We start from the raw sequence: 15740 nt of genomic DNA, 5'->3' as shown, positions 1-15740 counted from the left end.
CTCCCAAAGTGCTGGGATTACAGGCGTGAACCAAAATATGTATTTAAAAAAATATTTTCAACCATTAAAAATGTTTCTTAGCTCATAAGCAGTAAAAAGGCGGGCAGTGAGCAGGGTTTGGTCTGTGGGCCTCCATTTGTCAGGCCCTGAAATAAGCAACAGCAGAACAAGCCCTCCCACTCCCTACACGCCTCAGCCCAGGTTTGAAGTTTTGACTTTGCCTTTTTCATTCACAGCTCTGGCTGCTACTGGGTGAGAGCCAGCCATCAACAAGGAATTTCTGCATTTTGGTGAAACCTAAATCCAGCAAGAGGCAACGCAAGGGCCAGCCTCATGCGGAGTCAAGACCAGGCCAGGAAGAAGAGGAGGCTTCCGATTTCCTCTCCTGCTGTGATCACGTGTACAAAGATATATACACAGCCTCTTTCCAGAAGAGGCAGCAAGTCAAGTCACAGAACAATCTGAAAGGGCAGCCCTGAGCCTGTGTTCACGTTCCAGGCATCTTCTCCCACTTAAACCTCTGCAGTACACACCTGCAGAAATGATTGAGAACACCTAATGGACTTCCCCACACAACGGAAAGTTTGTTTCAGCCTCTCCCACTCTGTCAGGTGAACGATGCTAATTTTACAATTCCCAGAAATTCTGTGGGGCGGCCCCTGAACCATACACGATCCTACACTTCGAGAGCCTCAGGCTTCCTCTGTTTTTCTCGTGTGATAGTTCCCTTTGTCACACCACCCATTTCAATTTGCTTGTAACACCACCAAACCTGGAGCCGGAGAGAGCTGGCCGTGCAGAAACCATCCGGAGCTGCTCCTGTTCCGGTCTGCCTTCGAGACCGTGGTACTTCACATTCACCAGCTTTGTCTGTGCACTTCTTAATTTAATTTTTTCCACCTCCCAGGTTCAAGCGATTCCCCTGCCTCAGCCTCCCAAGTAGCTGGGATTACAGGTGCACGCCACCATGCCAGGCTAAATGTTGTGTTTTTAGTAGAGATGCGGTTTCACTACATTGGCCAGGCTGGTCTCAAACTCCTGACCTCAGGTGATCCACCTGCTTCGGCCTCCCAAAGTGCTGGGATTAGAGGTGTGTGCCACCGTGCCCGGCCTGGTCTGTGCACTTCTAAAACTGTTTAATTGTCCCTTAAAAATCATATTAGGCATTCATTGCCTGTTTAGTATTTGTAGTGAATGCTTGTTTTAAAAGGGAAACATAACAGGTTGAATGTTGTCAATACAACTTTATACGTTTTTGAAAAATTTGATCATTATTTTCATTGATTTAAAACTTATTAGCCTGGGCACAGTGGCTTATGCCTGTAATTACAGCACTTTGGGAGGTCCAGGCAGGTGGATTGCTTGAGCCCAGGAGTTCAAGACCAGCCTGGGCAACATGGCATAATCCCAGCTCTACAAGAAACATACAGAAATTAGCTAGGCGTGGTGATGCAAGCCTGTGGTCCCAGCTACTCGGGAAGCTGAGGTGGGAGGATGGCTTGAGCTCAGAAGGTCAAGTCTACAGTGAGTCATGATTGTGCCACTGCTCTCCAGCCTGGGCAACAGAGCAAGTCCCTGTCTCAAAAAAAAAAAAAAAAGCCAAAAATTTATTAAATGTTTTTTGCTAAAAATTGTGTGTAGGGTGGACACTTGTATTCATAATAGATTAGCGATTTCACAAATAAATTTCTCCAGCAATGACAATTTTATATATATACACACATACTTATATTTTATCTTCATATTTGTCTCAGTAACTACATCTATGTCAACATATATAGCTATAGACAGACAGATGGAAATAGCAGCTAATACCTGAGTGTTGATAGTGGCTAATACGCAGCAGGCACTGTTTCATGCTTCCCAGGTACAATCTCATTTAACTCAAAAATCCTTTGAGATAGAATCATTCGTCATCCCACTTACAGACCAAGAAAACTTCTCCTGATTCTTTTTTTTTTTTTTTTTTTTTTTTTGAGATGGAGTTTAGCTCTTGTCACCCAGGCTGGAGTGCAACGGCGCAATTTTGACTTACTGCAATCTCTGCTTCTGGGGTTCAAGCAATTCTACTGCCTCAGCCTCCTGAGTAGCTGGGATTACACGCGTTAGCCACCATGCCCAACTAATTTTTGTATTTTTAGTAGAGGTGGGGTTTCACCATATTATTCAGGCTGTTCTCAAACTCCTGACCTCAGGTGATCTGCCTGCCTTGGCCTCCCAAAGTGCTGGGATTATAGGTATGAGCCACCGCACCCAGCTGCTTGATTCTTAGTTTATAAATCTGTAAGTGTCTTCTGTCCCTTTCAAAGAACCTCATGCTATGGATTTTAACTAGTAAGAGACACCAGCAAGCATCAGTTAAGTGTCCTCAAAAGAGTTAGAAGCTGGGAGCAGTGGAATTGCTTGAACCCGGGAGGCGGAGGTTGCAGTGAGCCTAGATCATGCCACTGCACTCCAGCCTGAAAAAAGAATTAGAAGAGGAAAAGAAACCTAAAAGGAGTGCAGCCCAAAAGGAGGCAGTGTTCTGAGCTGCAGAAGGAAAAATCTCCTACCCATATGTGCACGGTAAGCTAAATTCAGTCACTGAACGGCTTCGCGTGCTGGGGTGTCCCTTTGTAAACTGGCAGGAACCCACTGCCTTGTATTTCAAAGGTCCGGGCCGGAAGGTTCCCCAGTGACGGACATTGAATGCCCTCCCGTCCGCTGACTTCTACCGCACCTCATGTGACCCTCTGAAACAGGACTTCAAGGCCATTTGGAGGAGCCCATTCAAAAACCCCAGAAACCCGGCAGAAAAAAAGGGCACAAGAAGGGCCCTATTCCAGAATGTCACTTAAGATGTGGACGGCTTCTGCTGTCCCTGCCCAGGGTCGACAGCCAAGTCATTTCAAAGCTCCTGGGGATGAAATGTGAGAGAAGATAAACTTTGCTTTCATCTTTAAAACCATGAAAAAATAAATAACATCAAAATGCAGGCTGGGTAAGGAGGAACCCAGTGGACCCACATACATAAGTAATGGTGCATTCATCAGTCCCCATGGATTGCTCAAGCTTGTGTGACTTGACTTGGTATAAAACTGGGGATGTGAGGTAGAGATACACTCAAACATTCAAGCCAGAAAGATCCTGCATCCTTGCACCACATAGCAGTGCTTCCTTCCTCTCTCAGGCAAGAGGGAAGACATGGAATTCATTGGTTTCTCAGCTTCTCCATTTCATGAAGATCCACTGAGGTGTCTTAGCTACCTTGACCATTTCATCAGTGTGGAAACCAAGCTGATTAATTGAAGTATCTTTTTCTGGAAAAACCAGGAAAGCATTATGTATCTTTATTCAATGATCTGCATCCTATCTCCTCAGCTATGAAATTCTTAGGAAGGTACTTCATATCCACTAGGATGGCTATAATAAAAAATATGGATAACAACAAGTGTTAGCAAGGATGTGGATAAACCGGAATGCTCATGCACTGCTAGTGGGAATGTAAAATAGTGCAGCCACCTTGGAAAACAGTCTAGCAGTTATTATATGATCCAGCAATTCCACTCCTACATATATGCCCAAGAGAAATGAAAACCTGACCACACAAAAACTAACCCAGTACATGAATGTTCATAACAGCACGGTTCATAACTGAAAAGTACAATCTAAACATCCATCAATGGATGAATGGATAAACAAAATGTAGTAAATTCATATCATGGAATAGGATTTGGCAATAAAAATGAAGCACTGTTACAGGCTACCATATGAACGAATCTTGAAAACATTAAGTGAAAGAAGTTAGACACAATAGGCCACATAGTGTATGATTCCATTTATATGAAATGTCCAGAGCAGGCAAATCCACAGACAGAGAGCAGATTGGGGGTTACCAAGGGCTGGAGAAGGGGGAAATGGGAAGTGGCTGATAATGGGAATATGTTGGCTTTCTGGAGTGATGAAAACGTTTTGGAATTAGATAGCGGTGACGGATGCACAATGTGGATGTACTAAAATCACTGAAATGTAGAAAAAAATAATCAGGAAGTAGAAAACGAACATTTATTGAGTCCTGTCTGCCACAACTAAGCCCTACAGCAAATCCTCATGGTAAGTCCAGAGGCTGGTGAGGACCAGGTTCACCTGGAGACGAACATCCAGACAGAAGCTGGGACTTGCCCACCATCGCCCAGCTGTAAGAAACAAACCATCAATTCTGTCCAAGCCCACAGTTCACTGTCTTTCTCCTGCACTGAGCAAGACTGCAGTCTTGTCCCTTAGACCACATCCCAGCCATGTGACCCTCAGGGATCTCAAGCTAAGCCTCAGCTTCCTCCTCTGTCCTAGCTGAGCCCTCTGGACCTGGCCCTGCAAGCAAGCTTCAATGATGCAGTACAAGGTAGCAGCCCCATTTCTTGTTTTCAAACTGGAGGTGGAGTCCTCAGTTCATAGCAGCTCACGCTGGTCAGATATTTTACTATAAATGCACATTTTAATTTCCTACATTCCTATGTGTGGGGTTAAGGAACTTCCCACAAGATCAGATGCAGAGAAGCTCCCTGAGGAGGGATGGAGAGGCTGTGGTGGATGTGGGGTACCCTGTCCCCTGGGAATGCACAGAACCCCCATGAAGGTGCTACTCTTCCACCTGCTTTCTCTGGCTCCCCATCCTGCCAGAGGCCACCATCAGCTAGACGTTTTGAGGCAGCCTCTTGGATATGCCTTTCCCAGTTAGGAACAGCAGGCCAAGCACTACGCATCCAAGATGGCTGCAATCTTTTGGTTCTTCACAAATGAACTCATCTCATGGTGACAATCACATGTGGTTTCAACTAATTCCCAATGCTCTCCTTAGGTCTTGGGGGAGGAGAGCCATAAGCTCCAGGATTCTTATCGAATCCAGCCTGTGTATGCTCATTTGGGACAGGTTTCAAAAAAAAAAAAAGGGGGGGGTACTGTATTACCCGTCATTCTCATGGACCACACTGCCTTCTTGCCCTTCATGACAAGTGTCTCTTAAAATCAAAATGGCCAAAAGACCATTTAGGATTCTTGCCCACCCATCTCCATGAAATGGGCAAGAAATAAAGCAGTTCTTAATGCCATTATAATCTACCCCGTCAAGTCTATAAACTGCCCTTCAGTGTCTAAAGTACAGCATCTGCACCAGAGAGCTGCACAGAAGAACCAGGGCAGACCCCAGCAAGTCCATCCTCACCCTCGCCAAGGACATCTCACCGTGGAAATGTCCCCGGGGGTGCAGAACATCACCCTGTACACTTGTGTCTAACAGGTGACACTTTTCTTAGGTGGCTTTCATGCACCTTAGTTTTAAAATCACATTCCCAATAGAACCCTGTTATCTTGCAAGAAACAGGACAGAGGTTTGGAAAATGCAGAACCAGGACCCCAGGCCATTCCCCTGATGGCTGGTTCCACCACCATGAATGGCATCCAACATGGAGAAGACCCCAAAGACAGAACTCTACCAATGGCCCCGTACGGTTCCAAGAGCCTGCTTGAAGTGCAGGAGAAGTTGGCCTGCGTTCAATTCCCTTTCCCGCTGCTGCTGAGGCTGGCAAGCAGATATAACAGACCCTTAAGAGTCATAGGTTTGCATTTGTTAACTGACAAGCAAAACTCCATTTCCCTCTTCAGATCGTTGGTAGTATGAAAACAAATAATTATTCAAAAATGTGTCCAAGTTTTCTTTTGGAAAATTTGAAGCAAATCCTTCTCTCCATACATCATGAAGAAAACAGCCAAAAAGGTTTTGAAGTTCCCAGGATTCAGATGTTCTAAACGTCTTCCCTACTCAATACCTGTCATCCTTAGGTCACCTCCCAGTTTTCGAAGCTCTCTACCACGTGGCTCTTCATTTGCTCCTCTGGGGAACTGGTAGGGCTCAGAAAGGAATGATGATTCCATTGAGGTACCAGTAAGCAACCCAGCCAGGGCTCCAACCAACCGATTCAGATTTTCCACTGGATCAACCTCAACCTGTCACAGGTACTGCTGGTCTCAGTCAAGCCCTCTGGCAAGTCACCCCCGTGTGCAGCACATAAGACCCTTGGCAGCCCTGCCCTTCCTGCATACACAACAGCACTCAGTCAGCACCTCCAGGCACAGGAAACCATTTGGTAAGACACGAGTATTAAAAAAATAAGTTGCGTGACATTTATTTTGTCTTGTTAACATTAATATCTGTAGAAACATTTTTATTGTCAGTATAAAAATTAACAGGTTTTATTAAATACTTTCTCCAATTTTGTAACACATAAGATCAGTATAATCTGCATTCACCTTGCATGGCTATTGCAAAGTGAGTTGGTGTTTCAAAAGCAAAACACAATACTTTAGTACAGAAGGAACAACCGCAATTATTTTGTCTGATGTAGGTATGAGGCTGGATCTTTTGGTGAGGTCCTGCCAGAATTAGATGAAAGCAATCCGTTAAAAAGATGGACGTATCCCCAAAACTCTCAGCAGAACAACTCTTGTGTTTCAATTTTCTATGATGGGACTTGAAGATCCTAACAGGCGTCTCTAACGCCAAAGAGTCTGGAAGCCATTATCAAAATTCACTGAAGAGAACACAGGCTAATCTGATTAATGTGCAACTCAGAAGCAGAAGGCCAGCTGCCAGAGAGAAGCACATTCTGCTATCATCTCAACTGAGGTCTGTCCTCAAGGAATGGATTAAGGCATCTTTTAAGAGGACGCTGGTACCATTTGTCTTGGGAAGTCCAGTTAGACATTGCGTTGACATAATGACAGGGTTGCACACCAAAATGAAACACCTTCCTATGAATGGGTTCTTTTAATATGGGGCATTTAGGAGGTCTAAGAACAATCGTCTGACAGCAGCATTTAAACACAAATAAATCAAAACTTCATTTTCCCCAAATTAGTCATATATTGTAAATATTTCTCTTTTCAAAGGATCTGATAGCTAGTTAAGTCCAAGCAATAGATTAACTAGTCTGCTGTGCTGCCTGCATAGAAATGCCACTTAAATTACACAAAAAAACTATAAATGATTAATTGTTTTGTATATTACCAATTCATTAATAAATTAATGTTATACCATTTTCCCTGAAAGCAAAAGTATTTTTCCACCTCTGCTCGGTGAAAATTAAGAAATTCTGTGTAAGAACAGCATTTAGCAAATAGCTATTAAAAAAAGAGAGACCAATTTTCTAGGTGCATTGGGACATCCATTTAAAATCAATACAAAAAATAATTCCTTGTAAATATATAATATATATTTATACATAATTTGAATATATTTACATACATCCAGCACCTATATACTGCGTTTGTGCTCTGTAAGTGTGTGCTGACATAAATCTTCTCCAATTATTACAAAATTAACAAGGAAGGCAGAACATATGTCCACCTTGAGTCCGACTGGTCCACAGCCAGTACGCGCGGCAGGTGAGAGGGGTTACGTGGTGGCTTGTGGCAGTCCACTGCTCCAGACACCTTCTTCCCCTCCTGGTGAAGATTACAAGGTTTCAACTGTATAAATCTTTACACGTATGCTGATTACTTTTCCAATTATTTACTCCTCTGATCCATATATACAAGCGGAGACAACAAGCTCTGGGAGGCATGGTCTCCCTGCTCAGTGTAGCTAGGTTCCCGGTGCTGTCCTGTTTGGGGACAGGCAGACACAGTCATTCATGTTTTAACACTGCCATTTATGTGTGGATACTGAGGAAGGCATGGTTCGTAAGGCATGGGGTCTGGAGAAAAAACAGAATCATCTCCTGAAGAACAAGAACTTCTTGTGTCAGGGTAACTAGGTGAATACTGTTCGAGAGGCTGACTGAGGTCCAAGTATTCCTGAAAGAAGGGAAGAGAGGCGTTTTATTTCATCTTGTGTCAGGATAACAAGGTGAATATGGTTCGAGAGGCTGACTGAGGTCCAAGTATTCCTGAAAGAAGGGAAGAGAGGCGTTTTATTTCATCTTGTGTCAGGATAACAAGGTGAATATGGTTCGAGAGGCTGACTGAGGTCCAAGTATTCCTGAAAGAACGGAAGAGAAGAGTTTTATTTTAAACACAAGCTCTTGAGATGTGGGTACCGGATGCGGGACAAGACAGGAGACCCCCAGAAGGTGAACAGAGACTCAGCCCACCTGAATTCCACAAAGACCTCCCCGTGAGACCCACGTCCGATGTCCTCCAGGCTGCCCTTAGCTTTTCTCTTGAAACCCATCATAAATCAATGATTGGCAGGTAGAGAACAATAAAACCTAGTTGAGCTAGAGGTGCCGGGCAGGCAACTCGACTTCACACGGACCTAAATGACCTGCTGAATCGACACCACCTCCTCGCTAAAGCCCTTGCTTCACATGCGAGCCCCAACAAAATGAAAACCAGGAACATGCTGTGGGTCCCCAGGCCCCCTTTAAGTAGTTGAGACCATGAATATTTATTTTCTGAATTACATTTTACTATTGTAGTTTCTGGGATAATTGAAGGGGAATACGTCTTCATTCACTGGGTAATTTAACACATGTAAGTCATTACTCTCAGAAGCTCTCGGAGCTGAAAATGTAAACAGGTTCAAAAAAGGCTTGGATATACTCATGTATGTTAAATCCATAATGCGCTGTTAAAGGAAACTTTAGGAAAATACAGGTTAACTTTCAAAGTTTTGAAGGTTTGAGATTCAGAAAGTGTCCTCTGCTCCCCAAGGCATCCGGTGCTGGCTGTAAAAAGCCCTCTGGGTCACCCCAGGATGACACTTCCCCTGACTTGGGTGCCTACGGACTGCTTTGTATGGCCTGAGGGCTAAAGATGGTCTTTAACATTGGTAAGTGGTCAAAAAAAAATCAAAAGAATAATAATATCCTGTAGCATTAAAATGAATAAAATTTATATACAATTAGAGAAAATTCCAATTTCAGGATCCATCAAATTGTACCAGAAGACAGACTAGAACGCATCTATCAGATGTGTTAGATCTTGAACTCATCTACTAGAACACATCTATTTACATATTGTCTGTGGCTACTCTGGGGCTACAGTGGCAAAGTTGAGACAGAGACCATAGGGCCCGTGAAGCTGAAAATATTTACTCCTTGGCCCTTCACAGAAAGCAGTTGCCGACCCCTTTTCTGAAGCTATGAAAAGCTTTCTAAACTGGGAGCCTGTGGGTCTCTCTGCCTCCACTGGGCTGGCACAGTGGGGCCGTTCTGCTCACACATCCAGAAGCCAATGACTATTCTATGACATGTGGTTTTGCTGAGAGGGGGCAAAAAGTGCAGACCACAGCACAAACAGCCTCAGTGTTATCAGAAAAGAGCCCATGGAATGTTGGCAACTAGACATTTTTAAAGACACACACACACACACACACACACACACACACTCACCCCCTATAATTCATCACCAGGGTTGGCAAGAGAAAGAGTCCCCATCCCAGAAGGGGAATGTGTCAGTTCCAACAACATCAGCATTAACCACACAACTGGAAACAAACACGCCCACCACATCAAAAGAGAACTTTTTGCTTACAATGATAAAAACGAAATTTTGTCCTAAATGGAACCATTTTTTCTTGAGCATATGGTAATGATTTTCAGAAGGAAAGAAACTTCGATTTTTATATCCGTCAGACAATATGGCATTCTGCTTTTTTATTTTAGGATACTAGATACAAATTTCAGTATGAACGGACCCACTCTACATGTCAATATATAAATAAATCACTTTGAGCATAGATGTGAGATTAAAATAGAACTTTAGTGCTTTTCCCAGTTTTTGTTGTTGTTGTTGTTGTTGTTGTTTTGTTTTGGTTTGGTTTTTTTGAGACGGACTCTCGCTCTCACTCTGTCGCCCAGGCTGGAGTGCAATGGCATGATCTCGGCTCACTGCAACCTCTACCTCTCCAGTTCAAGCGACTCTCCTGCCTCAGCCTCCCGAGTAGCTGGGATTACAGGCGCACACTAACACGCCCGGCTAATTTTTTGTATCTTTAGTAGAGACAGGGTTTCACCATGTTGGCCAGACTGGTCTGGAACTCCTGACCTCATGATCCGCCCACCTCGGCCTCCCAAAGTGCTGGGATTACAGGCGTGAGACACTGCGCCTGGCCAACTTTTCCCAGTTTCTAAATGAAGCCATAAACTTTTCAGATCTGATAGGAAAAAAATAGGGATATCAGTAGATTCCAAGTCTACAGTTAAAGGAACTTATACTAGAAACAACAATTTTGGCAGAAGAAGAAAGGTGGTTTCTTTCCCCCCTTGAACCGTTCCTTTCCTTTCAACTTCTGAAGGTCAGCTGTATTCATTTAAATGCAATCTCTTCCTTTATCCAGCACAGGCCACAGTCAGACGCATAAGATAAAGCTGCTGAGTTAAGACTTCATATCACTACATTTGATTATTATTTTTTAAGAAATAACTCTAAAACTATTTTCTAAATCAGAAATTAAGTGTATTATTTTCCTTCTAAAATATTTGGGGGACCTTAACGTTTTTCTTGTTGAGACAATTGCATGGTTTGGAGTTAGTTTCCTGTGTAAAAGAACACTATTGTGCATCCTCATTAAATATCTCCAAACACATTCATTAACAATTTCTCTATCTTAAGAATTGACTGGACTTGATGGGTTTAACATCTTTCCTGCTCAGAGCATATGCTTTCCATAATTATAAAAGGCACTCTATCTGCATATTGAAACAGCCACTAACATGGCTAAATTTGGACAATGAGTGACAGACGAGTGTTTCTTTTGTTGGCAAAGATCATAAATTATTACTATTTTTTTTTAGATGAAGTCTTGCTCTGTCTCCCAGACTGTGGTGCAGTGGTGCAATCTCAGTCACTGCAACCTTCGCCTCCTGGGTTCAAGTGATTTCCCTACTTCAACCTCCTGAGTAGCTGGGCTTACAGGCACACACCACCACATACAACTAATTTTTGTATTTTTCGTAGAGATGAGGTTTTGCCATGTTGGCCAGGCTCGTCTCAAACTCCTGACCTCAAGTGATCTGCCCGCCTCGGCTTCCCAAAGTGCTGGGATTACAGGTGAGAGCCACTGCACCCGGCAGAGATCATAAATATTTTAGGGAAAATAAATATTTTAACAAAAGGTACATGTTTTTATGTAAAAATCATGTAAGTTGCTCATAGAAAACAGGGTATGTTTACATACACCTAGAAAGAGGCTGCAAGGCACATACCATTACCGACAGGATCACATAGGATAGTATTGTGGTAACAGAAGCTGGCGTTACAAAACTTCACTGTATTCCATCAAGCAAATGATGAGAACGTTATCAGTTCACCCACTAATGACCAAAGCACAGAATCAAACTTGCACAGGAATCCAAGCTCTCTCCCATGCACACCAAAGTCCTGCCAGTGAATACTGCTTCCCCTTTCCCACTCTCCCACACACGTCCCGGACTGCTCCACCAGCAGCTACACTGAGGGCGGCCTCGGGGATGTCCCTCTGTCTTTGGTTTCGTGAGTCAGAACTCACAAAATGAAGTTCTGAGAAAAATCATGATTTCAGAGGAACCCATAGCTGAACTATCTGACCCCTATGGAAAAAGAATAAACAAGACCACAGACTCCAACCAACAGCCAACAGGGGAGTGTGCGTGTAAAATGCTATGTGTCTCACAAGCCAACCAAGGACAAGGGGCTTCTGGAAGGAGGTTCTTACCTCATTGGTTGTGAGAGTGAGAATTCGATCCAAGTCTTCTACCAACTGCTTGAACGTTGGTCTCTGGGAGGGCACCGCATGCCAACAGTCCCTCATCATCATGTACCTGGGAAAATTTGATTTCCTCGAATTAATTTCATATGCACTAGGTACGTGGCTATAGTCAGTTTTAATAGGCAATATGGGGACGTGTTGTAAATTAGGAAAATGTATCAGAACTTTCCAGGCAACTAGATTAGGAGGTCATGAATCACTTTCCCAAAAGCTTCCCTGCCAGTTCCTCCAAAAGGCACTTTGACTTACACAAACAGCACGTAACCCAAAACATGTTAGAAAGGCATCTAAGCCATCAAGAAAGACACGTCTATGTTTTTCCCTGGTATCCCTGGGCCACAGTGACATCTCACAATGGCATCACACCCTAAAGATACTTTGGAGGCTGAAGGAAAACGCGTATTTCCATGGGCTGGTCTCCAGTGTTCCCTCCCTGACACCCTTCCCTGCACCAAAGCAGCTCTCCTATTTCTCTGCCCAACGCTTTGGGTCTTAATGATTGTAGTTGACAAAGCTTCCTGAGTTTAAAAAAAGTAAAATAAAATTTGAAAACTACAACTTCAATTTTTTTATGAATTAATCTGCCACCACTGGGCAGCACATTAACTTCCTGATTAACTCTTAGATAGGCCTAGCTTCCTAGGTCTTATCTTGATTATGGGTTTCGACAGATCCTCTATGTTAAAAGAAAAAAAAAAACCAATAGGAATGACAAAGAGCACAATAAATGCCTTTATATAATATGCTATAAAATGTGGCCATTCATCAGACATCCACAGTACACCGAAAGGCACTCACGGGATTACTGATATAAAATCCCCATGAAATGATACACAATAGACCGCAGTCTCTGGGACAATCACTCTTCTTAGTTAATCCTGGAGGGGTTGAGGCAGGAGGCAGAGAGACTCCTTTCAAAGCACGGATTCTATTGCACCAGGCACACGTCACCAACACAACATAACTCTACTTAAAGTGTGAGGCAGGTTTTGCTAGAAACCAGCTCATGGTTTTATAGGCAGATCTGGTGCTCTAAGGAGGGTGCCTAGACACATTTTCAATTCTCTGCACTAAAACACAAGTGAGACCTAGGTAACCAAACACGAGTTCCTTCGCTCTGAGGAAATGTGGTTGGCGTCAATCTGTAATGGCAATTTTCAATGGTTCAATAAGTTCCGGAAATACCGATTCACCACTGGCCACGATGGGGCCAGGCGGGGGCCAGGCACAACCACCGGGGAAAGGCTGTGTTGGTTCCTTAATCCTACACCCTGCAGGGCGGCCCTGCGGCTTTCTAGCTCATTTCCTGACCCGTGGGTCTTCCTGTCACTCCACAGGAGACTGCAGAAGGCACAGCACAGTGGCCCAGGAAGACCACTCTCGCTGGCTCTGTAAAGTCAGGAGCCCTCAGCCAGTAAGCCAGACACCCTCTGATCCAAAGCCCTCTCCATACTCAGAATAATGTTCTTTCTCTCAGACAAGTAATGGTTGTCGGTGTTGCTATGTATCCCAGTTCTGGATTGAGCCCAGAGAGCTTCAGCCATTCTTCTTAGAGCATGTTTAGGAAACTAGGGGCCTTTAAAAATGAGGTACATCAGGAGAAGTATTAACGGTGTGGCAAGTCCACTGTGGCACCGGCAGGAAAGACAACAGCCCTTACAGTTCGTTGGTGCAGTTGGCTGGTTTATCCATTCTGTGTCCTTCCTTCAGCAGCTTAAAAAGTTCCTCCACGGGAATCCCTGGGTAGGGCGAGCCCCCTAAAGTGAAGATCTCCCACATTAACACCCCGAAGGACCAGCTGCAACAAAAGGAGAAAGCACGGCATTACTAACCCATCCACGCTGCCGAAACCTAAACATGCCCAGCTGAGACATAAACACCTCCTCGCTTCTGAAGTTCAAAGACAAATGGGCCCTCCTGCAGTTCATCCCATGTGCTCTTTCCTGCCCCGCAAGAGCATCCCCAAATGATGATGACACGGGGATGTGCTGATGGAATTTCCCATCAATAGACAAAAAGGCAAACTGCCATCACTCTGGAATAGAGCTGCTTGTCTTAACTGTGGTGTTAGCAATGCAAGGATCTCAGTTTCTCAGTTTCAAAGCCTTTACACTCCTTTCCGACTCCCTATGTGCCTGACCCAAGGGTTGTGATCTACCAGGATGGGCAGTTGACAGAGTAAGGCCAGCAAGCCAACTCTGCAGGATCACAGCTGCCCTCTGTGGCCGGTGGAACATCTGCTGCACAGAGGCTCTGGAACTTACTAAGATTGCAAAGCCAGTCAGCACAGGGCTGGGGTTAGGATGAGGAATCACATGCCCCAGATGAGTTGCACACAACAAAACTGAACACATCTCACAGGCCACAATTTATTTACACTTGACTCTTCAGAGACTTGGGACTTCCTGCGCCAAGTTCAGGAGACTCAATCTCTGGGATGAGCAAGCTGAGAAAGCCAGGCTTAGCGATGCCATGGGCACTCTGGAAACTCACCCTTCTGTACTCGATGGCGGTGGGTTTCACTCCACAGTTTTCTTGGAGCAAAAGCAGCAGCACAGGACAGGCAGAACAGCCTCTGTGCCTCAGATGCTCACAGCAAAAAGGGGATCGTAATGTCTTCTTTTTTAGGATTGAGAGGACCAACTATGGTAGCACAGAATTAATGCCTACCCGGAACTCTTCCTACTCATACACATAAAAAATAGTTTGATTTTTTTTTTCCCCCAGAGTCTTGCTCTGTCGCCAGGCTGGAGTGCAGTGACGCAATCTCAGCTCACTGCAACCTCTGACTCCCGGGTTCAAGTGATTCTCCTGCCTCAGCCTTCCAAGTAGCTGAGATTACAGGCACGCACCACCACACCCAGCTAATTTTTGTAGTTTTAGTACAGACGGGGTTTCACCATGTTGGCCAGGATGGTCTCGATCTCCTGACCTCATGATCCACCCGCCTTGGCCTCCTAAAGTGCTGGGATTACAGGTGTGAGTTACCATGCCCAGCCTTCAACTGAATTTTCAAATCTAAAATGTCAGTTGGAGCCTGACCCGAGTGGTTTTGTAAGTGTATCATAACAGACATATTCTACTGTGTTTCTAGAATGCTATCAAGTATGCCAAAGCAAGACCAGACCTTTCTGTTGGGGGATAAACACAGACAGTAGACCCTGCAGAGGTCCCCAGCCTAGACCACATCTCACTCAGCTCCACTCTTTAAGGACAAATCTGGGTTAGAGGGAAATATGACAAACTATTCTTAAGTGGGAAAAGCTCCAGGATTATTCCTTTAATGGGGTGAAGAATATGCCAAGAGCTTGGCGAATTAGATATTTGCTTTGTAGTTGCACATCCATGAATATGTTCAAGGGAAGGACTTCCGCTCTGGCAGGAGGAGGTCAGCGGTTCCACCTCCTGTGCTCTTTGAAGCCAGGCAGATTAGTAACAGAGCATTGGTTATCAGCCTACCATAAAATCCGTCCTTTCTAAGGCCGGCTCCTGCACCTTCTACGAATGTGTGAAATGCAGCAGCCACCAAAGAAGGAAGAAAGGCAAAATCCGTACAGTATTTTTGCAGCTCAAGCCCAGGAAGAAGTCAGAGAAAAGAGAGTTACTCACACATCACTCTGATGAGTGTATACTCTATCAAACAGGGCTTCTGGAGCCATCCACTTGACTGGAAGTCGACCCTGAAAATGTAGAAGAAAATGTAAAAACTAAATATATTAAAAAGAATTTATCTTAGCAGGCTCAATAGGGCTGTGCCCTGTTTAAGAGCTGATATTCTCATGGCTTTTACTGGTCAGTCAATAGAGCAGAAATCAATCCCAATGAGGACCATATATAATGTGTGAGATGCACAGATTTGGGCCATTAATAAAATGCCATCTCCTTGGATTCTTTTATCTCCCTAGCATGCAGATCCTCCTTGACCAGTTATTAGGCAAAAATTAACCCAGTAACTTCCAAGCTCTAGTTTTTGCTATGAAAGTTCTTGATGAGAACCATAAGAAAATCCTAGTGG

General features: G+C 44.2%; 1 protein-coding gene across 3 annotated transcripts in view; it reads right to left on the bottom strand.

Moving 5' to 3' along the window:
• Positions 1-6134: 6134 nt before the first annotated feature.
• FGFR2 (fibroblast growth factor receptor 2) overlaps positions 6135-15740 on the bottom strand; it is a 146703-nt gene continuing 137097 nt past the window's right edge. For 2 of the 3 annotated variants that reach the window (XM_012001070.1, XM_012001073.1), the window contains exons 13-16: positions 15335-15405; positions 13386-13523; positions 11672-11777; positions 6135-7830 (exon numbers count right to left, since the gene is read on the bottom strand). In XM_012001070.1, the coding sequence (XP_011856460.1) occupies positions 7666-7830; positions 11672-11777; positions 13386-13523; positions 15335-15405 (480 nt within the window). In that variant the 3' untranslated portion in view covers positions 6135-7665. The remainder of the gene's footprint in view (positions 7831-11671; positions 11778-13385; positions 13524-15334; positions 15406-15740) is intronic. The other variant, XM_012001069.1, reaches the window with a different exon arrangement.

The sequence above is a fragment of the Mandrillus leucophaeus genome, unplaced genomic scaffold (assembly GCF_000951045.1).
Source record: "Mandrillus leucophaeus isolate KB7577 unplaced genomic scaffold, Mleu.le_1.0 Scaffold65, whole genome shotgun sequence".
NCBI classification, from domain to species: Eukaryota; Metazoa; Chordata; class Mammalia; order Primates; family Cercopithecidae; genus Mandrillus; species Mandrillus leucophaeus.
Note: the sequence above shows the minus strand (reverse complement) of the source record. Positions and strands in the feature narration are given on the sequence as shown.